Source organism: Ambystoma mexicanum, chromosome 7p, assembly GCF_040938575.1.
Source record: "Ambystoma mexicanum isolate Mex_15411 chromosome 7p, UKY_AmexF1_1, whole genome shotgun sequence".
Classification (NCBI taxonomy): Eukaryota; Metazoa; Chordata; class Amphibia; order Caudata; family Ambystomatidae; genus Ambystoma; species Ambystoma mexicanum.
Window position 1 is genome coordinate 40,366,178 of NC_090939.1, and position 26,690 is coordinate 40,392,867.

At 47.8% G+C, this 26,690-nt stretch overlaps 1 protein-coding gene across 2 annotated transcripts in view; it reads right to left on the minus strand.

Annotated features, from left to right (window-relative positions):
- Positions 1-26,690, minus strand: part of LOC138525658 (uncharacterized) — a 338,509-nt gene that overhangs the window by 267,597 nt on the left and 44,222 nt on the right. For both annotated transcript variants that reach the window (XM_069635722.1, XM_069635721.1), the window contains exon 2: positions 4,944-5,297. In XM_069635722.1, coding sequence (XP_069491823.1) covers positions 4,944-5,297 — 354 coding nt within the window. The remainder of the gene's footprint in view (positions 1-4,943; positions 5,298-26,690) is intronic.

The window sequence follows — 26,690 nt, forward strand, 5'->3', positions numbered from 1 at the left end:
CTGATTTTTACCAACAGAGTCTCACCCGTACCATTGACTCACTCGCCCCTATCATCACTAAAACCCGGAAACCAGACAAACACCGGTGAATCAGCAAAGGCCTTCCAAACAGCTAAAAAAAACGTACAAATCAGCTATAATCTCCCATAAAGCCAATGCTTTTAACACATGCATAACCAATGCCAATTCTGACAGTAAAGAACTGTTCTCCATCCTTAGAGAGCTTGAGAACCCTTGCCAAGTGACAGCACCCCACAATACTAGCAAAACCTGGTGCACCACAATACAAGATGCTTTAGCCTCTAAAATTATACTACTGCAAAAGAAAATCGATAGCAAAAAATCTATCCTTGCCGAGAAAACACCTACCAACATGACACCCAACCCCCCCACTACCATCACCTGCCCCCCTTCTGCTTCACCCCAGTCTCCAATAAAGGAGTACTAGACACCATAATGAAACTTAAAGCCTCTAATTGCAAAGAAGACCAATTCTCCTCTCAACTAGTCAAACTCTGCGCCCACACCCTAGCACCACTGATTACCGAATTTGTTAACGCTTCCTTCAACTCAAACACAGTTCCCGCAAGCATCAAAAAGGCATGGGTAACACCCCTCCTCAAAAAAACGTCGCTGGACCCCTCCATCCCCACTAACTACCGCCCCATAACTACTGTCCCATTCCTATTGAAAATCATTGACAAAATAGCCTACTCCCAAATTCAAAACCACCTAGAACACCATCAACTACTAGGGGACAGGCACTCAGGGTTCCGCCCCAAATATAGTACAGAAATAGCCCTCCTCGACCTAAAGATCCAAATAGATGCCATGAGAGAATCTGGTAAACTCTGCCTACTGATGCTCCTAGACCTATCCGCGGTGTTCGACTTGGTCGACCATGACAAACTTTGCGCCACCCTAAACAACAATTTCAATTTATCCAAAGCCGCCACAGATTGGATTAAATCATTCCCCGCAGACAGAACCTCAAGAGTGGCTATTGGTAAAGAATCAGCAGATCCCATACCAGTCCCAATAGGCGTCCTGTAAGGCTCCTGCCTATCCTCCACATTATACAATGCCTACACCAAATTGCTCTTCGCTGCCCTGGATGCCATGGGTGTCATCTACACCAACTTCGCAGATGACACCCAGATCCTCATTCCACTAACAGGCAACTACGAGCAAGATACTTTACTCATCAATAAAATCTATTCATTAATCCAAAATTGGATGGCCAATAATAGCCTATGCATTAACGACGATAAAACAGAGCTACTCATACTAGGCTCCTCATCCAAAATCGCTTCCCTGCAGCCTGTCTATGCATCGTTCATCTTTGACGGCACCACAATACCAGTTATCAAACAAGTTAAAACACTTGGGGTGTACTTTGACGAGACTCTAACCATGGCTAAGCAAGTAAATAGCCCAGTCTCATCCACCTCCAACACAGCCAAGCTCATATCTCTCAGTCGCAAATTCCTGACACCAGAAAACTGCATTACTCTAGCACGACCACTCATTCTCTCAAAGCTCGATTAATGCAACATCCTATTCCTAGGAACGTCCAAACATAACCTAGCCAAACTCCTACTCATGCAGAACAAAGCCCTCCATGCCGCACTGGCATATATCCGACATCAGGAGACAACATCACTGGCTGCCCATAAAAGCGAGAATACTTTTCAAAACCCTTAGCATCACCCATAGATGCATCACCCTCAAAGCCCCTAAACACCTCCTCAACACAATCACTAAGAAAACCCAGACCAGACTCCTTAGATCCAACAACAGTGACAACCTCGAAATCCCACGTTACAAGAGAGAAATGCAGGGGATAGCAGTTTCAAAGTACTCTCCCCTAAGCACTGGAACGCCCTACCCATCAACATCAAGAAGGAAATCTCTTTCCCACACTTGAAAAAATTGCTCAAAACAAGGTTATTTAACCAGTTCTAACACAACCCAGTCTCCCGTCTCCCAGACTATCTCTGTATCCTCACTGTATATAAATGCATATAACTGTATATTTGTGTAGAAATGTAACCAAAATGGTACTTCTTCGTTGGATAGAGCACCATTATTAATGTACCTGACTTGACTAAGTACGCTGTGATACCTCAGGGTCTGGGCGTATTATAAATGTAATAAATAAATAAATAAAATAGGTGTGGTTCATCATGTCTGTCCATTTCCACCCCTCCATGTGACTGAAGACCACAAATTTGAGCTCTGGTGCATTTAAAATACTATTATTTAATGCACCTCTGACGTCTTCCTTGTTGTCGTGAACGTCTTCTGAACAGGAGTCTTGTTCTTTTATTCGATCATAACTACTATCTGATCATTCGAGTCCAAAGCGGCCTTGGCTTCTTGGGGCTGGTCAGCCTCGCCCTTCTTTGATTCACTTCTGTAATTCATTTGCTTTTCAAATGCGAAAAACTGAAAAAAGCCTTCCTTTCCTGGTCCAGCTCTACTATAATGCGTAGTGGAATCGTCCATAGTTCACTCATTCCTATATATATATATATATACACGTTGGCGCATGCCGCAACCTATTCACTACATAGCTATCCTCAAGAATACTTCCTCTGCTTGCGATTCCTTGCATCTGTACACGTGTAAAATATAATATCTTCGTCGTTTCTGTAACAGAAGCCTCTTCATTTCGATCCCAAAATGTTTACTTATCTTTTATACCTTCTTGATGCTTATAGAATATCTACATTTTCTTATCTCTGTATCTCTTCTAGGTTTGTCATTCTTACTTCGTGTGACGTCACCAATCTGCTCTTTTGCTCATTTTTCTTGCTTCTTCTGGGATTTCATTCAAATGGCCATCATACTGTCTCGTATGCAGGTATGGCTTTCCTAATGGGAACCTCGCCTCCAAGATTCTCCTTGGTATCGGTTGTCTCACTGGTACTGCACGTTTCACACTCAGGTTCCCAACAAATAGGCAAAATGGGCGAGATGCTTGAGGGGGGTACTTGGCTTCTTCACTACACATATTTTTATCCAAATAGCAGCAAGAATGGATATGTGTTGGGATGCACTTAAAGCGTCCTAACCAGGCAAAAAGGTTCAGACTGAGAAAAACCTATTAGCACATACAGCAATGTGAACCGGTTGAGTTTTGCGCTGCAGAAGATGCAGGTATCACTTGTAGTTAGGTTTTGACACATAATAGATACCCACATATAACGACACAGAAGAAGCACCAAATGTATTAATGTTGCTTTTGCAGAGGTTGTACATAGGGCACCGTTATAGGCCCTGTGTTTAGCCGTAGCATAGGAAGTTATATTCTTTAGTGAGGTACGAGAAAGAGCTGGAGTAAGAGAAAGATGGAGTCAGAAAGGTATCGTGTGAGGTCAGCGTGTCACCATGGCAGGAATGTTTTACGGTCCAGTACGCAATGAGCAGAAGCAAGGCCTTGATGTGGAGCTGCGGCTCTGCTTAGCTTAGTCCCAAGACAAACCCTTTTCCGTCCCTCAAGAAAGAAGCCGAGGTCAGAGGCACTTGCAGTGCACAGATAAGCCATGATTGTATTCAGCTGCAGAGCCTAAAAGTGGTAGGAAATTAGGGCATAAGGTTCTGTGATGCCAATAAGCCAGGTGAAGATTTAGAGCACAATTACCCTCACCCAAGGAGCTGTCACCCCATTTGAACTACATAACCAAAGCAAATAAATCCTTGAAATTCAGACTCAAGAGCGGTGGGCTGGTCACGCCATTGCTGGGCATCTGCGGCTTGAAGGAGATAAGTGGGGAGCTGTGTCTGAAACCTTCTGTGATTTGGAATAGAAGGAGCAGAGGTGATGCCAGTAAATTGAGTACAAAGTCGGAAGGGCAGCTTGTGTGCGCCGAGGTGTCTGGTATAATGAGAGGGCCCATTGTCTTATCAAAGCAGAGTTGGCCTCAACAGTTTGCTTTGAATGTGTCTGGGTGGAAGGGGTGCACATCACGTGATGGTCAGAATGTATTAGCGTATTAGTATATCTGTCGGCCAATCCTATACCAGGACTCAATATTGACAATGTAGTGGGCATTGTGGAGAGGGGGTGGGTTTAGATGAGGTGTGGCCAATTGGTCTAGGAATATAGGGGGGCATTAGCATGTTCTATAGGTTGCAGCCAATGAGGGTGGTGGGATGACATTGTGACCTATGATGCTGTACGTGGTTTTCCGCTGTTTAACCTGTAGCTTCTTGGGGCGTGACGAGGTCTGTGTCAGTTCGGTTTTAGGGGACCGCCTGAAACCTTTTTGCGTGTAACAAAATCTTGGTTTCCCTTACAAAGCGGTGCAGTGGTTCTTTAGCCTCTTGTATTATTGTATGGGTTTTGGGACACATATTTTATTTACATATGCATTAACACCCCTTTGAGAAAACTCTGCCGCTGAACTCTGGCCCTGCTGCATTAACTGGGAATAATGGGATCTTGCTCTACTTTATTAACTGGGAGTATCTGTATCTTGCCCTCCTGTATTAACTGTGAATAACATGATATTTCCCTCCAGCATTAATTAGGAAAAACATGATGTGCTGTCCTGGATTAACTGGGAATAATGAGATCTTGCCCTCCTGCATTAACTGGAATAACAGGGGTTTGCTTTCTTACTTTAACTGGGAATAATGAGATCTTGCCTTCCTGCATTAACTGGGAATAACTGTATTGCCTTTCTGCATTAACTGACAATAATGGTATATTGCCCTCCTACATTACTGGGAATAACAGGATTCTGCCCTCTTGCAATAATTGGGAAGAATGAGGACTTGTTCTCCTTTGTTAAATTGGCATAATAAAAAAGTGCCCCCCTAATGCTCCTTAAAAGAGTTTTTAAACAATACTAACAAAGTCTTGCAAATGTTTCTGGCTCAAAGTGCTTTAAATCAATCATTCGCCCCTCATTTTCTTTTCGCCGAAACCCCTTTACCTTGTAACTGCAGCAGGAAACACTTGTGTTTCGTTATCCACTCTTCCGGCCTGAGCGCCTCGTCTTCTGCCCACATGAGCGCAGTGTAATCTCCCGCCTCCTCTGGGGTGATGTGGGACAGCTCCAGGCTTCCGCCAGGGAGGACTCGGCAGTCGGGCGTGTGACTGCACGTAGTGATGCTGCTCGGGTTCCACTCTACAGCCACAATCCTGGAGCCTCTACTCCTCCACTTAAAGAGACACCTCCCACGGCAGAAGGCCCGGTCCAAGTCTGTGATCTGCAGCAGGGCCGAGCCCCCGGGAGGTGCATTTACAGCTGTGATTCCATTACACTCCTCTTCTGCAGAGGAGGGACCTTCAGGAGACACAGAGAGGGAAAGATAAGGAGAAACACATCAGATGTCATAATGTAATAAATCATAAAATACATGATCTCAGCATCCTCAGGAGTCCTTATTCTCTGGGATTAAGTTGCGAGCAAAAGCTCACTGTCTACTGGGTTCTTTGCATTGAAGCAAGTCTGTTCTCAATTAGTTGTATACAGCAGAGTGTTAACTTCACACTGTAGAGAAAGAGATGTACAGGTTGGGCAGAATTAGGATAGGAACTACACTCCGCAGCCAAAAAGACATATGTCTAAAGTCTATTCAGACAAAATTCAGAGATGACCTATGGACGGCCTGACCTCCTATGTGGACAGTGAATGGTGAATAGTGGAGTGGTTGGCTAGAGGCAAGCACAACAAGGTAATGCTTCTGGTCTATGGACGGTCTGACCTCCTATGTGGACAGTGAATGGTGAATAGTGTATTGATCGGCTAGAGGCAAGCACAACAAGGTAATTCTTCTTTTCTGTGGACTGCCTGACCTCCTATGTGGACAGTGAATGGTGAATAGTGGAGTGGTCGGCTATAGTCAAGCACAACAAGGTAATACTTCTGGTCTATGGATGGCCTGACCGCCTATGCAGACAGAGAGTGGTGCATAGGGGAGTGGTAGGCTAGAGGCAAGCACAAGGTAATGCTTCTCGTCTATGTGATCAATTCCTTAAATCTATGGCCCAAATGACAAGAAATAGGGGATTCAAGGTCTAGCGTTATAATAAAAAACCCTGTTTAAGGCCCAAGCACACTGTGGCGCAGTTGCACTGTGTAATACTAGAGGTGGCATGTAGATCCCAGAGAGGGGGGGATTTGACCAAAAAATGGATGCAACTTTTGGCTACAGAGTGTAGTTCCTATCCTAATTCAGCCCAGCCTGCACATCTCTTGAGGTTACTCCGGCCGGCTAAGAAGATCCCAGCTGGTGCGCGCAACACATTGGGGATAACTTAGTTGCTGATAATGTGTCTGTGGCCCAAGCACCCTTGGCTGTTAATGATGCAGTATCAGCTGATTTCAGCGCAGAGAAGTACCAAATAAAACTGGCACTCCCCACAAGCAGACGGTAGGCAGGGTGCCGCTTGTTAGCTGGTGGGATAGAGGGGGGTCACATACCGAGGGTTTTAGAAATCCCCTGTCAGAGCGAAGAAACATTGAGACTCCCTGCATGAATGTGGAGGAAGTGAGCTATGCACCACCCATGCTCTGCCGCTGAGCCTAGCGTGCACTAAAGGGGGGTGACTGTCACCCTGCAGTCCCCTGCCTCCTTCCACTTACCCTGAGTTGCGCTGCCCTGGCTGCACTTACTGAGCAATGCACCACCCATGCACTGCCGCTGGGCCTAGCGTGCACTAAAGGGGGGTGACTGTCACCCTGCAGTCCCCTGCCTCCTTCCACTTACCCTGAGCTGCGCTGCCCTGGCTGCACTTACTGAGCAATGCACCACCCATGCACTGCCGCTGGGCCTAGCGTGCACTAAAGGGATGTAACTGTCACCCTACAATCCCCTGCCTCCTTCCACTTACCCTGGGCTGCGCTGCCCTGGCTGCACTTACTGAGCAATGCACCACCCATGCACTGCTGCTGGGCCTAGTGTGCACTAAAGGGGGTAACTGTCACCCTACAATCCCCTGCCTCCTTCCACTTACCCTGAGCTGCGCTGCCCTGGCTGCACTTACTGAGCAATGCACCACCCATGCACTGCCGCTGGGCCTAGCGTGCACTAAAGGGGGTAACTGTCACCCTACAATCCCCTGCCTCCTTCCACTTACCCTGAGCTGCGCTGCCCTGGCTGCACTTACTGAGCAATGCACCACCCATGCACTGCCGCTGGGCCTAGCGTGCACTAAAGGGGGTAACTGTCACCCTACAATCCCCTGCCTCCTTCCACTTACCCTGAGCTGCGCTGCCCTGGCTGCACATATTGAGCAATGCACCACCCATGCACTGCCGCTGAGCCTAACGTGCACTAAAGGAGGGTACCTGTCACCCTACAATCCCCTGCCTCCTTCCACTTACCCTGAGCTGCGCTGCCCTGGCTGCACTTACTGAGCAATGCACCACCCATGCACTGCCGTTGGGCCTAGCACGCACTAAAGGGCAGTGACTGTCACCCTACAATCCCCTGCCTCCTTCCACTTACCCTGAGCTGCGTTGCCCTGGCTGCATGTATTGAGCAATGCACCACCCCTGCCTCCTTCCACTTACCCTGAGCTGCGCTGCCCTGGCTGCACTTATTGAGCAATGCACCACCCATGCACTGCCACTGTGCCTAGTGTGCACTAAAGGGCTGCAACTGTCACCCTACAATCCCCTGCCTCCTTCCACTTACCCTGAGCTGCGCTGCCCTGGCTGCACTTACTTAGCAATGCACCACCCATGCACTGCCGCTGGGCCTAGCGCGCACTAAAGGGCTGTAACTGTCACCCTACAATCCCCTGCCTCCTTCCACTTACCCTAAGCTGCGCTGCCCTGGCTGCACTTACTGAGCAATGCACCACCCATGCACTGCTGCTGGGCCTAGCGTGCACTAAAGGGGGTAACTGTCACCCTACAATCCCCTGCCTCCTTCCACTTACCCTGAGCTGAGCTGCCCTAGCTGCCTATATTGAGCAATGCACCACCCATGCACTGCCGCTGGGCCTAGTGTGCACTAAAGGGGGGTAAATGTCACCCTACAATCCCCTGCCTCCTTCCACTTACCCTGAGCTGCGCTGCCCTGGCTACACTTATTGAGCAATGCACCACCCATGCACTGCCGCTGGGCTTAGCATGCACTAAAGGGCGGTGACTGTCACCCTACAATCCCCTGCCTCCTTCCACCTACCCTGAGTTGCGCTGCCCTGGCTGCACTTCCTGGGCAATGCACCACCCATGCACTGCCGCTGGGCCTAGCGTGCACTAAAGGGGGGTGACTGTCACCCTGCAGTCCCCTGCCTCCTTCCACTTACCCTGAGCTGCGCTGCCCTGGCTGCACTTACTGAGCAATGCACCACCCATGCACTGCCGCTGGGCCTAGCGTGCACTAAAGGGATGTAACTGTCACCCTACAATCCCCTGCCTCCTTCCACTTACCCTGGGCTGCGCTGCCCTGGCTGCACTTACTGAGCAATGCACCACCCATGCACTGCTGCTGGGCCTAGTGTGCACTAAAGGGGGTAACTGTCACCCTACAATCCCCTGCCTCCTTCCACTTACCCTGAGCTGCGCTGCCCTGGCTGCACTTACTGAGCAATGCACCACCCATGCACTGCCGCTGGGCCTAGCGTGCACTAAAGGGGGTAACTGTCACCCTACAATCCCCTGCCTCCTTCCACTTACCCTGAGCTGCGCTGCCCTGGCTGCACTTACTGAGCAATGCACCACCCATGCACTGCCGCTGGGCCTAGCGTGCACTAAAGGGGGTAACTGTCACCCTACAATCCCCTGCCTCCTTCCACTTACCCTGAGCTGCGCTGCCCTGGCTGCACATATTGGGCAATGCACCACCCATGCACTGCCGCTGAGCCTAACGTGCACTAAAGGAGGGTACCTGTCACCCTACAATCCCCTGCCTCCTTCCACTTACCCTGAGCTGCGCTGCCCTGGCTGCACTTACTGAGCAATGCACCACCCATGCACTGCCGTTGGGCCTAGCACGCACTAAAGGGCGGTGACTGTCACCCTACAATCCCCTGCCTCCTTCCACTTACCCTGAGCTGCGTTGCCCTGGCTGCATGTATTGAGCAATGCACCACCCCTGCCTCCTTCCACTTACCCTGAGCTGCGCTGCCCTGGCTGCACTTATTGAGCAATGCACCACCCATGCACTGCCACTGTGCCTAGTGTGCACTAAAGGGCTGCAACTGTCACCCTACAATCCCCTGCCTCCTTCCACTTACCCTGAGCTGCGCTGCCCTGGCTGCACTTACTTAGCAATGCACCACCCATGCACTGCCGCTGGGCCTAGCGCGCACTAAAGGGCTGTAACTGTCACCCTACAATCCCCTGCCTCCTTCCACTTACCCTAAGCTGCGCTGCCCTGGCTGCACTTACTGAGCAATGCACCACCCATGCACTGTTGCTGGGCCTAGCGTGCACTAAAGGGGGTAACTGTCACCCTACAATCCCCTGCCTCCTTCCACTTACCCTGAGCTGAGCTGCCCTAGCTGCATATATTGAGCAATGCACCACCCATGCACTGCCGCTGGGCCTAGTGTGCACTAAAGGGGGGTAAATATCACCCTACAATCCCCTGCCTCCTTCCACTTACCCTGAGCTGCGCTGCCCTGGCTACACTTATTGAGCAATGCACCACCCATGCACTGCCGCTGGGCTTAGCATGCACTAAAGGGCGGTGACTGTCACCCTACAATCCCCTGCCTCCTTCCACTTACCCTGAGCTGCGCTGCCCTGGCTGCACTTACTGAGCAATGCACCACCCATGCACTGCTGCTGGGCCTAGTGTGCATTAAAGGGGGTAACTGTCACCCTACAATCCCCTGCCTCCTTCCACTTACCCTGAGCTGCGCTGCCCTGGCTGCACTTACTGAGCAATGCACCACCCATGCACTGCTGCTGGGCCTAGCACGCACTAAAGGGCAGTGACTGTCACCCTACAATCCACTGCCTCCTTCCACTTACCCTGAGCTGAGCTGCCCTAGCTGCACATATTGAGCAATGCACCACCCATGCACTGCCGCTGGGCCTAGTGTGCACTAAAGGTGGTAACTGTCACCCTACAATCCCCTGCCTCCTTCCACTTACCCTGAGCTGAGCTGCCCTAGCTGCACATATTGAGCAATGCACCACCCATGCACTGCCGCTGGGCCTAGTGTGCACTAAAGGGGGGTAACTGTCACCCTACAATCCCCTGCCTCCTTCCACTTACCCTGAGCTGCGCTGCCCTGGCTGCACTTACTGAGCAATGCACCACCCATGCACTGCTGCTGGGCCTAGCATGCACTAAAGGGCGGTGACTGTCACCCTACAATCTCCTGCCTCCTTCCACTTACCCTGACCTGCCCTGGCTGCACTTACTGAGCAATGCACCACCCATGCACTGCCACTGTGCCTAGCGCGCACTAAAGGGGGTAACTGTCACCCTACAATCCCCTGCCTCCTTCCACTTACCCTGAGCTGCGCTGCCCTGGCTGCACTTACTGAGCAATGCACCACCCATGCACTGCCGCTGGGCCTAGTGTGCACTAAAGGGGGGTAACTGTCACCCTCCAATCCCCTGCCTCCTTCCACTTACCCTGAGCTGCGCTGCCCTGGCTGCACTTACTGAGCAATGCACCACCCATGCACTGCCGCTGGGCCTAGCGTGCACTAAAGGGGGTAACTGTCACCCTACAATCCCCTGCCTCCTTCCACTTACCCTGAGCTGCGCTGCCCTGGCTGCACTTACTGAGCAATGCACCACCCATGCACTGCCGCTGGGCCTAGCGTGCACTAAAGGGGGTAACTGTCACCCTACAATCCCCTGCCTCCTTCCACTTACCCTGAGCTGCGCTGCCCTGGCTGCACTTATTCAGCAATGTTGCCCTGATTGCACTTCCCCTTTCCCTCTCCCTTGCACTTCCCCTTCTCCCTCCCCTCCTGCACTTTGCGCTATTGCACTTGCACAATCTGAATGACACGAGGCCTTAGTAAGATCTTTGTTTTGTCCTCCCTGTCTTCCCTCTTTTGTCTTGTTGCGCCTAGAAACACTTGTGTACAGGCATGTTATAAATGACTTATCATATCATATCATATTGATGACACGAGATTGCTGGGGAAGCCATTTATGACTCTCAAGGAAAGAAGGCATGTAATATGTTCGGGGCGTGGGCCTAGACCTATAGAGGGGAATAATGGGACAAATTCCGCTTCTAACATGTGCAATAAATTCATTCTAGAGACATTACCCTTGGACTGAGAGTCAGTGGTCCTGAATAGAAGTAACATTCTATGCCTTTTAAAGAGAGCACCACCTCAAGCACAAGTGTCTAAGGATACTGACCGCGTAGAATTTTGGAATGATTATTGCCGTGATAAGGTTGTGCTACACTTCAACTCAAGCCTTGTTAGAGACCAGGTTCTGGCTGTTGCAGATTATATTAAATCCTGGGGATTTGAAATCTCCAAATGTACCCCAAAACAGCAGGAGAGCACAGTACCAAGGGTGCCGCTGCCCCAACCCCACCAGAATGTTTGTCCTGTCCCTGTCCTACTTCTACAAATGCAGTGCTTTAGAGGTGAGAATGTGAAAAGACGGATAGTTATGGGGGCAGAAGAATGGACGAGAATGGAACCTGGAGTTGCATGGAGGCCGAGTTGGATACGAGGCATAGCACAATCCAATAATCAGGACTGGGACCAATCAGTCAAAGAGGGTCAATAAATACCATGGAACTGAAGGGGCTCTGCACATTTATCTCGTAAAGGAAGTGTGAATCTATTGGGTGCGGATGTGCTCAGCCTTCAGGAGACTTGGCTCCAAACTGCTGCGACTGTGGATGTGTACACCTTGTTTCTGACTGTAGATGGGTACAGCTTGTTTCTGACTGTAGATGGGTACAGCTTGTTTCTGACTGTGGATGGATACAGCTTGTTTCTGACTGTAGATGGGTACAGCTTGTTTCTGACTGTGGATGGGTACAGCTTGTTTCTGACTGTAGATGGGTACAGCTTGTTTCTGACTGTGGATGGGTACAGCTTGTTTCTGACTGTGGATGTGTACACCTTGTTTCTGACTGTGGATGGATACAGCTTGTTTCTGACTGTGGATGTGTACACCTTGTTTCTGACTGTGGATGGATACAGCTTGTTTCTGACTGTAGATGGGTACAGCTTGTTTCTGTGGGTGGGTACACCTTGCTTCTGACTGTGGATGGGTACACCTTGTTTCTGAGATGGGTACACCTTGTTTCTGACTGTGGGTGGGTACACCTTGCTTCTGACTGTGGATGGGTACACCTTGTTTCTGACTGTGGATGGATACAGCTTGTTTCTGACTGTAGATGGGTACAGCTTGTTTCTGTGGGTGGGTACACCTTGCTTCTGACTGTGGATGGGTACACCTTGTTTCTGAGATGGGTACACCTTGTTTCTGACTGTGGGTGGGTACACCTTGCTTCTGACTGTGGATGGGTACACCTTGTTTCTGACTGTGGATGGGTACAGCTTGTTTCTGTGGGTGGGTACACCTTGTTTCTGACTGTGGATGGGTACACCTTGTTTCTGACTGTGGGTGGGTACACCTTGCTTCTGACTGTGGATGGGTACACCTTGTTTCTGACGGTGGATGGGTACACCTTGTTTCTGAGATGGGTACACCTTGTTTCTGACTGTGGGTGGGTACACCTTGCTTCTGACTGTGGATGGGTACACCTTGTTTCTGACTGTGGATGGGTACAGCTTGTTTCTGTGGGTGGGTACACCTTGTTTCTGACTGTGGATGGGTACACCTTGTTTCTGACTGTGGGTGGGTACACCTTGCTTCTGACTGTGGATGGGTGCACCTTGTTTCTGATTGTGGATGGGTACAGCTTGTTTCTGACTGTGGATGGGTACAGCTTGTTTCTGACTGTGGATGGGTGCACCTTGTTTCTGAAATGGGTACACCTTGTTTCTGACTGTGGATGGGTACAGCTTGTTTCTGACTGTGGATGGGTACAGCTTGTTTCTGACTGTGGATGGGTACACCTTGTTTCTGACTGTGGACAGGTACACCTTGCTTCTGACTGTGGATGGGTGCATCTTGTTTCTGACTGTGGATGGGTACAGCTTGTTTCTGACTGTGGATGGGTACACCTTGTTTCTGACTGTGGACAGGTACACCTTGCTTCTGACTGTGGATGGGTGCATCTTGTTTCTGACTGTGGATGGGTACAGCTTGTTTCTGACTGTGGATGGGTGCATCTTGTTTCTGACTGTGGATGGGTGCATCTTGTTTCTGACTGTGGATGGGTACAGCTTGTTTCTGACTGTGGATGGGTGCATCTTGTTTCTGACTGTGGATGGGTACAGCTTGTTTCTGACTGTGGATGGGTACACCTTGTTTCTGAGATGGGTACACCTTGTTTCTGACTGTGGACAGGTACACCTTGCTTCTGACTGTGGATGGGTGCATCTTGTTTCTGACTGTGGATGGGTACAGCTTGTTTCTGACTGTGGATGGGTGCATCTTGTTTCTGACTGTGGATGGGTACAGCTTGTTTCTGACTGTGGATGGGTACAGCTTGTTTCTGACTGTGGATGGGTACAGCTTGTTTCTGACTGTGGATGGGTGCATCTTGTTTCTGACTGTGGATGGGTACAGCTTGTTTCTGACTGTGGATGGGTACACCTTGTTTCTGACTGTGGATGGGTACACCTTGTTTCTGAAATGGGTACACCTTGTTTCTGACTGTGGACAGGTACACCTTGCTTCTGACTGTGGATGGGTGCATCTTGTTTCTGACTGTGGATGGGTACAGCTTGTTTCTGACTGTGGATGGGTGCATCTTGTTTCTGACTGTGGATGGGTACAGCTTGTTTCTGACTGTGGATGGGTACAGCTTGTTTCTGACTGTGGATGGGTACAGATTGTTTCTGACTGTGGATGGGTGCATCTTGTTTCTGACTGTGGATGGGTACAGCTTGTTTCTGACTGTGGATGGGTACAGCTTGTTTCTGACTGTGGATGGGTACACCTTGTTTCTGAAATGGGTACACCTTGTTTCTGACTGTGGATGGGTACAGCTTGTTTCTGACTGTAGATGGGTACACCTTGTTTCTGTCTCCGGCATATAAAGGCAAAGCAGGGCAGCCTGCTTCAGGCTCAATGGGGGGGATCTATAATTCCTTGGACATTAAAGCAACACTATTCGCTCAGCCAAACGTATTTGGCAGGCGATAGAGTTAAAGTGGGATCTGCTTATTTACCACCACTATTGATGAATATTTTTTGGAATCCGCTAAAGATTACACAATGTGAATTCTTTGATTCAATTTAAGAGATTTTCTTTATCTTGCAATCCCAAGGGAACTCAAATCCGATGATTAGATGCAGTATTTGAATGCCCGGTTATCGTCTGGCCAGGCGATAAAAACGTTTCAGCAGAAGCTGGGAACAGAGGGAGTGATTGGATGTCACTCATGGAGGCATGGGGGGGTGTATTCTGAACTGAAGTTTCAAGAGTGAGGAAAATGCTCACCACACATAGGTTAGAGGTGGTCAAGTAATCATACTTGATTGTTGTTTTTTGTCTGAGGATCGCTATCTCGATATTATCCTCTTCATCCAGACCCCTGGGTGGGCAGGAGTCCATCCTCGAGATCACTGCCGCAGAGACACAACACGACGTCTAAAGAACCTAACTTTATTGCTGAATCGTGGTTGGCCAACGCTTTCTTTGTTTGTAGGTTGCTAGGCAACCGGCCTCTACCCAGTTGGTGAGCATGGCCTACTTCCCTACACCCCGGGCACCGGAAGACACAAACCGGCTCCTCCCTGAGGGCACCCTTAAGGCACACGCAGTCTGTCTGTGCCTGTCCGTGGCTGCCTGCCCGCCCTCGCCATAAAACTCTGTAGACCCAGCGCTCGATCAAGATACTATGTGATTACCTACCTCCCCCAGTCTAAATCACTGAACTTCCACCTTAATCAATTATAACTACAGCGATTGCTCATGCATACGCTCTGTGCTCCTGTTTTGGTCATGCATTCCACTAGATATGTATTGTGTTCCTGCCCCGCACGGCCTCTCATGAACTAGCCTACTTATGTGTTGTGTTCCTTCCCCGCACGGCATCTCTTCAACTAGCCTACTTATGTGTTGTGTTCCTTCCCCGCACGGCATCTCTTCAACTAGCCTACTTATGTGTTGTGTTCCTTCCCCGCACGGCATCTCTTGAACTAGCCTACTTTGATCTGGTCAAGCGTCCACTGCATATGTATTGTGTTCCTGCCCCGCACGGCCTCTCATGAACTAGCCTACTTATGTGTTGTGTTCCTTCCCCGCACGGCATCTCTTGAACTAGCCTACTTTGATCTGGTCAAGCGTCCACTACATATGTATTGTGTTCCTGCCCCGCACAGCATCTCTTGAACTAGCCTACTTTGATCTGGTCAAGCGCCAACTGCATATGTATCGTGTTCCTTCCCCGCACGGCATCTCTTGAACTAGCTTACTTTGATCTGGTCAAGCGTCCACTGCATATGTATTGTGTTCCTGCCCCGCATGGCATCTCTTGAACTAGCCTACTTTGATCTGGTCAAGCGTCCACTACATATGTATTGTGTTCCTGCCCCGCACAGCATCTCTTGAACTAGCCTACTTTGATCTGGTCAAGCGCCAACTGCATATGTATCGTGTTCCTTCCCCGCACGGCATCTCTTGAACTAGCTTACTTTGATCTGGTCAAGCGTCCACTGCATATGTATTGTGTTCCTGCCCCGCACGGCATCTCTTGAACTAGCCTACTTTGATCTGGTCAAGCGTCCACTACATATGTATTGTGTTCTTGCCCCGCACAGCATCTCTTGAACTAGCCTACTTTGATCTGGTCAAGCGCCAACTGCATATGTATCGTGTTCCTTCTCCACACGGCATCTCTTCAACTAGCTTACTTTGATCTGGTCAGCCGTCCACTGCATATGTATTGTGTTCCTTCCCCGCACGGCATCTCTTGAACTAGCCTACTTTGATCTGGTCAAGCGTCCACTGCATATGTATTGTGTTCCTGCCCCGCACGGCCTCTCATGAACTAGCCTACTTATGTGTTGTGTTCCTTCCCCGCACGGCATCTCTTGAACTAGCCTACTTTGATCTGGTCAAGCGTCCACTACATATGTATTGTGTTCCTGCCCCGCACAGCATCTCTTGAACTAGCCTACTTTGATCTGGTCAAGCGCCAACTGCATATGTATCGTGTTCCTTCCCCGCACGGCATCTCTTCAACTAGCTTACTTTGATCTGGTCAGCCGTCCACTGCATATGTATTGTGTTCCTGCCCCGCACGGCATCTCTTGAACTAGCCTACTTATGTGTTGTGTTCCTTCCCCGCACGGCATCTCTTGAACTAGCCTACTTTGATCTGGTCAAGCATCCACAGCATATGTATTGTGTTCCTGCCCCGCACGGCATCTCTTGAACTAGCCTACTTTGATCTGGTCAAGCGTCCACTGCATATGTATTATGTTCCTGCCCCGCACGGCCTCTCATGAACTAGCCTACTTATGTGTTGTGTTCCTTCCCTGTACGGCATCTCTTGAACTAGCCCACTTTGATCTGGTCAAGCGTCCACTGCATATGTATTGTGTTCCTGCCCCTCACGGCATCTCTTGAACTAGCCTACTTTGATCTGGTCAAGCGTTCACTACATATGTATTGTGTTCCTGCCCCGCACAGCATCTCTTGAACTAGCCTACTTTGATCTGGTCAAGCGTTCACTACATATGTATTGTGTTCCTGCCCCGCACAGCATCTCTTGAACTAGCCTACTTTGATCTGGTCAAGCGCTAACTGCATATGTATCGTGTTCCTTCCCCGCACGGCATCTCTTGAACTAGCTTACTTTGATCTGGTCAAGCGTCCACTGCATATGTATTGTGTTCCTGCCCCGCACGGCATCTCTTGAACTAGCCTACTTTGATCTGGTCAAGCGTCCACTACATATGTATTGTGTTCCTGCCCCGCACAGCATCTCTTGAACTAGCCTACTTTGATCTGGTCAAGCGCCAACTGCATATGTATCGTGTTCCTTCCCCGCACAGCATCTCTTCAACTAGCTTACTTTGATCTGGTCAGCCGTCCACTGCATATGTATTGTGTTCCTGCCCCGCACGGCATCTCTTGAACTAGCCTACTTATGTGTTGTGTTCCTTCCCCGCACGGCATCTCTTGAACTAGCCTACTTTGATCTGGTAAAGCGTCCGCTGCATATGTATTGTGTTCCTGCCCCACACGGCCTCTCATGAACTAGCCTACTTATGTGTTGTGTTCCTTCCCCGCACGGCATCTCTTGAACTAGCCTACTTTGATCTGGTCAAGCGTCCACTGCATATGTATTGTGTTCCTGCCCCGCACAGCATCTCTTGAACTAGCCTACTTTGATCTGGTCAAGCGTCCACTGCATATGTATTGTGTTCCTGCCCCGCACGGCCTCTCATGAACTAGCCTACTTATGTGTTGTGTTCCATCCCCGCACGGCATCTCTTGAACTAGCCTACTTTGATCTGGTCAAGCGTCCACTGCATATGTATTGTGTTCCTGCCCCGCACGGCATCTCTTGAACTAGCCTACTTTGATCTGGTCAAGCGTCCACTGCATATGTATTGTGTTCCTGCCCCGCACAGCATCTCTTGAACTAGCCTACTTTGATCTGGTCAAGCATCCACTACATATGTATTGTGTTCCTGTCCCGCACAGCATCAATTGAATTAGCCATGCTAACATAACATTAGTAATTGTCATGCTCTTCATCGTATATGCACTGTGTTCCTGCTCTGTTCATACCTTTGTGTGCTCCTGCTCTGTTCATGCACATTGTGCATTCCTCGTACCAGTTCTTTCAGTTCTTCATTTATGTGACCGCCCATGCTCACTCAGTGAACGAGCACAAGGCACTCCTACTGCGAATGTTCCTCATTTCTCCCACTGTGCTTGATATTTGCCTGACCTGAGTTCCTCACCCTACCAGCCTCTGGTACGCATCTCAGCGTGTTTTCACTCAAACCAGCCCACATTGACATCTCATGTCTTTTGCCGCACCAGCCCATCGTACTCCACAGTAATTAACTTACTGTTACATCGTCTGCTTCCGGCATCGGTCAGCGTTAGATCTATCGCTCTGTGCTTACCATTCACCCAGCCCCACTGCTTGCCCTCATAGCCATAATCCCCCAACTGCCCACCATTTTCCAACCAGATCCTGCCCTCATATTCACAACAATGACCTCATTCCATAGAGTTACATTGGCCATGGCATCAATCCTACCTTTAGTTAATACAATCACCCCAACACACTTCCTATTGAATGGCTACAGCGTTTTGCAACAACTCCCACGCCACTTATCCCATTATCGGTCCACATCCAGAACTTGAGATTAGGCTCTTGATTCCCTAACCACAAAGTCACGTCAAAGCAAAAAAATCCTCACGCTCCACCTGAGACCAGTAGCATCATCGCACACTCAGCAATCACACCTAAGTCTGCTAACCCCCCACTCTCCCTGAACTCTGTGCCCCTAGCCATCAACTCCCCCTCTAGCACAAGCTCAAAAGAATCCAGCCCCATTGCACCACCAATCGACATTAAAGGAGCACTCATCAATGCTCGCTCTCTCGTAGCCCATGCCACAGAGATTGCCGACCTCATTACCTCCAATAGCCTTGATTTCTTGGCTATCACAGAAACCTGGCTACACCACGCAGCTGGTCCAGCTCTTTCCGTAGCCCTACCAGAAGGCTATACCATTATCAGGGCAGACAGAAACATGGGCAAAGGTGGAGGAGTGGCCTTCATCGCTAAAACCCACCTAGCCCTCAAAGCTATACCCCTTACCAGCTTCCCCTCTGCAGAGCTCCTATCTGTGAAACTTGCACTTTCGCCCACTCAAATGATGCTCATTCACCTAATCTACCGGCCCCCTGGCCCCTCTCCCTCTTTCGAGGAAGACATCACAAACCTCCTATCCACCAACACCAAACTCGGATCCCAAATTATACTTTAAGGAGATCTCAACTTTGGCCTTCAAGACCCAAATGACGTTCATGTCTTAGCAGTGGAAAACTCCATCACACACCTGGGCTTCAAACATAGTCACTAAACCAACTCATTCCAAAGGTCGAACATTGGACTGGGTGTCAGACCTCAACTGTTCCATCTCCATTCTCCTAAACGACCCAGTAGCCTGGTCGGATCAACACCTCATCCTGTTTTTCATCCAAGGATCTTGCCCCTCTAAGGCCACCTCAGCCCCCCCAATCTAGAAATTGTCACAATATCACCATTGACAGCCTCCAGCCCCTCATCAACAACATTCTCGACAAGTCCAAGTTCAAGAGCCTGGATCCTAACAAATTGGATGACCTTTACAACGACACACTAAAATCAGTGCTAGATATCGCGGCACCACTTAAACTAAGGAAAGCAAAACCCATTGTGCACCTCAATAAGTGGTTCAGTTCAGAACAAGAAACCCTCAGAAACACCAAAAGATCAGCAGAATCCACCTGGCGGAAATCGCCCACTAACACCAATAAAATTGCATTCATGTCAGCCTCCGCAACCTACAAAGCTGCTATCCTTTCTGCAAAAAACGAAGCCTATAACTCCAGAATCCACAACACCAAATCAAGTACTAAGGATCTCTTCAGTATCCTAAAAGAGCTAGAATCCCCAGCACCTCTCTCTCTCAGGACTGTAGCAAAGATGCAGAATGGTGTACTAATATTCAGCAAGCCCTTGCTGACAAAATCACCCTACTACAAAACAAGATTGAATCCAAAAAGGCTAGTCTCCCAAATGGCTCCCACTCCTCACTGGCCCTTGTGAAAAATCTACGTAACTGTACTCTCTTCACGTTTTCGCAAGTAACACCAAAGGAAGTAGAGGATATCATATTAAGTCTAAAACCGTCTCATTGTCAGGGGAACATTTGCCCAGCCTGCATCATCATGGAAGGAGCAAAACACATAGCCCCCTTCATCACCACCCAGATAAATTCTTCTTTCTCGTCCAATCAGGTACCTAATAACCTCAAGGAAGCCTGGGTGATTCCCCTGCTAAAAAAAACCCAACCTTGATCCAAATATACCCACAAACTATGGGCCCATCACCACCGTCTCGTTCTTTCTGAAAATCCTGGACCGGGTAGCCTACTTACAAATTCAGAAGCATTTATAGGAAAATTAACTTTTGGGCCTTAGACAATTGGGTTTTAGGCCTAAACACAGCACAGAGACAGCTCTCCTTGATCTAAAGATCCAAATGAACGAGGCGAAGGACAAAGGCAAGCTAGCGATCCTCCTTCGCCTAGACTTATCTGCAGCCTTTGACCTCGTTGACCACAAAATTCTCACAAAGCACCTCACTTCAGCTGCAGTGTTCTCCATGAATGTATCTGAATGGGTCAATTCCTTGCTCTCAAACCGAACCATCAGCCTCTGCAGACCCAACACCCACACTATGTGGAGTCCCTCAAGGCTTGTGTGTGTCACCTACACTACACAATATATTTACAAAGCTGTTATTTGATCGTTTGGACAATCTGGGTGTCATCTACACCAACTACGCGGATGACACCCAAGTCCTCATCCCCCTCACTGGCTGTTACGACCAAGACTCAAAACCTCTGAACGACATCTATCTTGAAATCCAAGCGTGGATGGCTACCAATATATTATTTATTTTTTTATTCTTGATTTAACTGATCGTTGCAGTTTTTACAAGATTTGGGTTATATTTAAGTATCCGTTATTTGGTACATTCCTTTGAAGTTTGGTTGTTTGTGGTTCTTTTTTGAGGTTTGTTCTTGTCCCTATGAGTTCATGGTTAATGTGTCAAGTTGTAAGCTGTCGAAAAATGTAACTACTGCAATGACCCCTTTTGTCGTTTTGCCACTCATCAGGTGGTCCCAACAGTATTGCTCTTCTAGGATCAGTGTATCTTGGAATAGGTGGCCAATGTGGGATTCTCTGTTTTTTGTTGTTCCTTTGCATGTTAGGAGTAGATGTCTTAGGGTTTCCACAATTTCTTTGGTCCTGCAGAAGTGACAGCTGTTGTTAGGCGATTTTCCTCAGATGGCGAGTATTTCGTTGGTTTTCAGGAGATTTAAATGGATTCTTAGGAAAGTTGTTCCCGTTCCTTTGTTCGGAAATGTTTTCAAGTAGTCGATCGTCTTGTTGACTTTTTGTGAGTTCGGCGGGAGGTGCAAGGTGAGTTTGTTTTTCGCTGCACCCTCTAAGCTTTGAATCCAATCCCAAGTTTTTAGTCTCACTTTTGTTCTGTTTGGGTTTTCTCCTAGTTCTTTTTCTGAGCTTCCAATTTCTGTGAGGAGATCATAGTTTTTATTTGTCCAGGCCGTCAGCATCTTGTTTCTTTTTTTCTCAATTTCCTCTCTGATTAGTTCGAAGGTTTTAAAGTTAGAGATTTTGATTTTCCGGTACAACATCAGGCCGTTTAGTGCGAATGTCGCTTTCTGAGAGACCAGCATGAGTTCTCTTCTTAGTGCTACGATTGAGGTTGATTGCGGTAGGTTTAGTGTTTTTTTTCCAGACGAAGCCTTGCAGTTTCAACCAGATTGTGTCTGGTATCTCGGGCATCGCTTGTGTGCCATATAAAATGGTCGGGATTGCTTTCGACTTGTAGAAGTTGATTGTAGCTTTTATCGTGAACCTGCCGTATTTTCTGTCTACTTTCTTTGTTTGTGCCATCACTGTTTTTGTTTTCGCTCACAATGTTTCCTGCATTTGTGTTTCTTGTCTGCTACAGTTGAAGGTCACTCCTAAGTATGTAAAGGAGGTGACATTTTCCACCTTTTGTCCAGTAATTGACCACTTTAAGCTCTCCTTTGGTTTGTGATGTTTTTTCCAAAATTAGCACTTTCGTTTTTTGGATGTTAATTTCCAGGTTGTTTAACTTTGTGTATGTCAGTAGCCCATCTAGTCTAAGTTGTAGACCTATTGCCGTTTCATCGAGCAATATTATGTCGTCTGCGTACAGTAGGCGACTGATTTTCTGGTTTCCTATTTGCGGAGGGAAGGTCCTTAGATTGGACTTGTGGTGCCGTATGTCACCCGAGTAAGTGTTGTACAGTGCTGGTGTAAGTGGACAACCCTGCTTTACTCCTCTTGCCGTTCTGATTTCTTTTAAGAGCTAGCCCACACCACTAAGTCACACTTGCCTGGTGGTTTCTTAGTATAGGCTTTTAATTGGGGCTAGGATGGTGTTTGGACAGTTCCATGTTGTAAGTTTGTGCCAGAGTCTGTCTCTGTTTACTCTGTCGAAGGCTTGACTTAAGACCACAAACACCATGAATATTCTCGGCCCCCCCTCCAGGATTTTAGCCTTCATGACACTCAGTGCGAAGATGTTTGCTAGTGTCCCCGAGTTTTTAACAAATCCTGACTGAAAGGGATCTCAGCATTCCGAGGCTGTTACCCAAAGTTGGAAGCTGTCTAGAAGAAAGCATCCGAATAGCTTACCCAGCACATCTAGGAGTGCTATCGGGCGATAGTTCTCAGGGTTCTTTTTGTCGTTTTTCTTGTAAATAGGGACTACGTTGGCTGTTGTCCAGGAAGGTGGTAGGTTTTTTGATCTGATACATGTATTGAAGATGTCCATTATTAATGGGATCCATGTCTCACTATTCTTTTTCAGATCTTGGTTCATGATTCCGCCCGGGCCTGGCACGCGTGAGCGTTTCAGTTTTTTTATTTGTTTTTCAATAAAGTCTCTGTTGTAGTCTAGTTGCCATGATATGGTAATCTGATTCTGTTTGCACTGGATCTATGTTTCTGGTTTGCAGAATAGTTTGGAGAAGTGGTCAATCCATTTTTGTTCTCCTACATTATTCAGCAGTGTGTCTTGTGTGTGGTGGTTTCTGGAATCGATCAGTGACCAGAAGTCTTTTGTTCTTTTGCCACTGAGACATATTACCATTTTTTCCGCGTCTTCTTAGTACAGCATGTGTCTGTGATGTTTCATCCAGGATTTATAGATTATTTTGGCCGGGTTTGCTGCTGTTATATTTTTTTTGGTTGGTCCTTTCTTAGCTGTTCTGATTGCTTGTCTCGTGGTCTTTCTTGTCTCCACCAGTTTCTCGTTCCTGAAGTGTACACAGGTTATGGGTTGCATGTAGTTCTTCTTTTTTCTCGCATATATGGATATAATAGTGGTCTGTAGTCCAGTTTTCCCAAGGGCAATTTTGAGGTTAGCTCTCCTTTGATTCTGTGATAATTGGCAGCAACGTTTCCTATTGCTGAGGTGGTCAATTTCAGGCTCCTACCCTGTTGGGTTGGTTCTATTTGTTGGTTCATGAAGTACAGGGCGGGAGTTGCTGGTATCTTCCAACCAGTTTGTAATTTATTGTGGTCATTTTTCGAGGTTCTTCTGACCTCTAGGTTTGTGGTTAGTGCCAGTATAGATCTTGAGACGTAGATGTATGTGGTCTATGTTGGCTTTCATACCGTCTTTTTCCCAAGTCAAGATTTCCTAATTCTCTTTTGAACTTGTGGTTTAAAGGTTGTGAAGGTCTCGAGAGAGTAGGAGGCGATCTAGCTTGGTTCCCCTCTGGGCAGCCGCTTTGGTCTTGAAGTCATTTATGGCCAAAACTTTCAGGGTTCCTGAGCTGGTTGCGTTCATGTCACCGCATATCACTGTTTGACCAATGAGGTTTTTGAATGAAGCTTCATCGATAGTGCGTTCCAGTTCACTTAGGTAACTTTTGTCCGGTTGGGCTTTTGGATTCCAGTAAGTCGTTATTAACAGTAAGAGTTTGTTAGTCGTTTCTGTCTCTGCTGTGTAAGGCTGGTTTCCAGCGATCGTTACAGCTAAGAAGACGGGATCTTTCCTTTCAACGGTTTCCAGCTTGTATCCACTGACTGATCTTATTCCTATCTGCAGACCAGCTGCTGGTCTTTCCTTTGGGCCTTTAGTGGCTGGTGATGTTATTATTTCGTAGCCGTCCAGTGTTGGTTGGTCTAGTAACCAAGTCTCTTGAAGACATAAGAGGTCGTAGCTTCCCAAGTTTACTACCCCAGGCTCCATGAGGTAGGAGAAGCCTTCTGTGTTTCATGATCCTAGGGTTGTTGCGCCTGGCCTTTGTTCTATAGTTGCTTGCTCATCATGAATTCGTCTTGATTCAGAGAGCTTTTTTCGTTGCTAGGATCTTGTAGGCTCTGCTAGCACTTTGGGCAGCCAGTCCCAGCTGTTTAGCTCGCTTTTCCTTTCGTTCACTTTGTTCCGGAGGATTTGGACGTGTGGGGTTCTCTTTTGTGGTTCTCTGCTGATTGTGATATTCCAGTTTTGGAGAGGCCCTTGTGGCAAACGCTCTTCTTCGTTATGTGAGTTTTCGTACTCTCTGTTGTTACGGTTTTTGTGGTCTTCTTGCCTTTGTTGATTTTCAGTTCTTTGAACTCTTTATTTAGCATTATAGAAAACAAGCTTCAGTACAATAAGCATCTTACCATAACAAAATGTGCGGATTGGATTTTCAGTTCTTGAAGTATATTTTTTCTTGTATTCTGTTTTTCTTAATGGAGCAGGGTATTTCAAGTTTCCTTTGATTTCTTCTTCCCTCTCACTTTCTCTTCGGTGTCCGTAAATTGGCCTGGTGTTATTGGCCTGGTCCCAACTGTCAGAGCATTTCCTCGTTCTGTATGCCTTGGGGTCGTCGTGTCTGCTGTTGTTCCTGTGGTCTTTGGAGACGTCTGTGTGGACCCTTCATCGCTCTTGTAGGCGAGCTGTGTCTTTCTGACTTTGTCTTTCATCTCTGTCCTGTGGTCTGTCATCTCTGCTTCTTGTGGGCGATATGGGGCTTAGATCGTAGCCCATGGCACGTAGTTGGTCTGTGGCTGCTGAGAATCTTTTTCTCACTCACTGGGATGATGTGTGCAGGTATACTTTGTCCGTGTGGTTGTTGTCCATGAATTTGATGATGTCTATATCATCTGTACTTTTTTTTTCATGTTTCCAGTGTGTTTTAGGAGCTTTAACGTGGTTTTCCTGTTCAGGATCACTTTTCCCCCTTCCTCTAGCAGCTTTCCGAGTTTAAAGGATCTTGTGTTTGTTGGCCTCTTGTTTCTCGTCATTTGAGATATTCTTTGTTCTCTCGAACTTTATTGTGTTTCTTCTCTCTTTGTTTCTGGCTTCATTGTTATTGTAGTCGACGCTTGATAAGATGGCCTTTTCTTGTTGTGCCTTAGGTTGTCTTGGGACCCATCTTGGTATCGGTCTTTGTTTGATGTCGATCTTCTGTGGTGTCCTGGTTCACTCCTGTTGTTGCTGCAGGGTTTGACCCTCTATGCTCCCTTATAAGTTTTTCCGGCGCTCTTGCCCTTCTAGAGTTGTTATAAGTGACTGTTTGCTGGTGGCAATGTTTGTGGTCCGGGGTTTGTGTACCCTTTTGTAGGTATTTCTTTCTGTGCTACCTCTCTCTGGATGTCTGGGCTGAGATTGGTTGTCTCGCCTCTCTTGGATCTTTATTTTGTTTCTTTTCTGCTCCAAAGTTTGAAAGATTGGGGATTCAAATGTTACTGTTGGCGATTTTTTTTCCTTCAGTGAGTTTTTGTTGATTGCTTCTGGTGTCGTCGCTTTGTTTTCTTTGTAGTTGTTGTCCGTGGGCGTCTTTTCTGGCTCTTCTATCGGATATTGGCTAACGTCCAATAAGAATGTGATCGCTGCATCCTTTTCCTCTTCAGCGCTGTCTTCTGGATCCGCTGTCTCCTGTGTTTCCTCTCGTGATGCAGCGACTCCCGCTTTGTGGTTTGTTTTTTTGCAAGGGCTGAGTTCCGTTTGCTGTGAGTTTTCCATATTTTCTTCTTGTGTTACAGTCCATTGTAATGTTTGTTGTTTCTTCTCTTACTGTACCTTGGGGCTCTCCTTTGTTTTTCGTTGGTTAGACCCCTGGGTTAGTTTGAGTTTTGGGATCTCTTTCAAAGTGTTTTTCGTTAGGCTTTTTTGAGTTGCTGCTTCTTTTTGTAGTTCCTTGCCTGTTGGAGGTTTCACTTTTGGGTCCTTTTTGCATTCCTTGGTTAGGTCCACGATAGGGGTTGTTATCGGCGTTTCCTGTCGCTTTTCCGCCCCCTTGTTTTTAGTTTGGGTCTCCTGGTGGGCTGTCTGTGTCGCCTGTGACCTAGATTTCTTGTCGTTATCTTATGTTTGGATTCCCCAGTCTCTGGTGTTTTGTTTGTACGCTTCTAGTGACATAAGATAACCTCTAGGTACGTAATTTTCATTTGCATGTAGGCCAGCATTACTGTGTGGTCCTTAAGTGTGTCGTTGATCGACTCATATAATTTGCTGAAGGGGGCCAGGGCGATGGTTACGGTGGACATTATTGACAGCAAGTCCGATTTTTAGCCCGGTGACATTATTGACAGCAAGTCCGATTTTTTTGCCCGGTGACTCTTGGCTTGGTATTGAGTTGAATTCTACTGTGTGGGTTGATGTTGATTTGTCTCTCTTCCCCTTTGCTTCTCGCTCCTGCAGCTTCCTCTTTATGTCTGTTGATGCGGTTTCTGTGTTGCCACCTCTCTTGTCGATCTGTGTGGTTTTGTTTTTAGCTAGCGTTATTAGTTGCGTCTCTCTCTTAGTTAGTTTGTCTGTCTCTTCTGATGTTTTTAGAAGCTGGGTTTCTTGATTGTTACTCTGTGCCAATTTGAATTCTTTGCATTGAGTACTGGGTGTGCTCGCTTG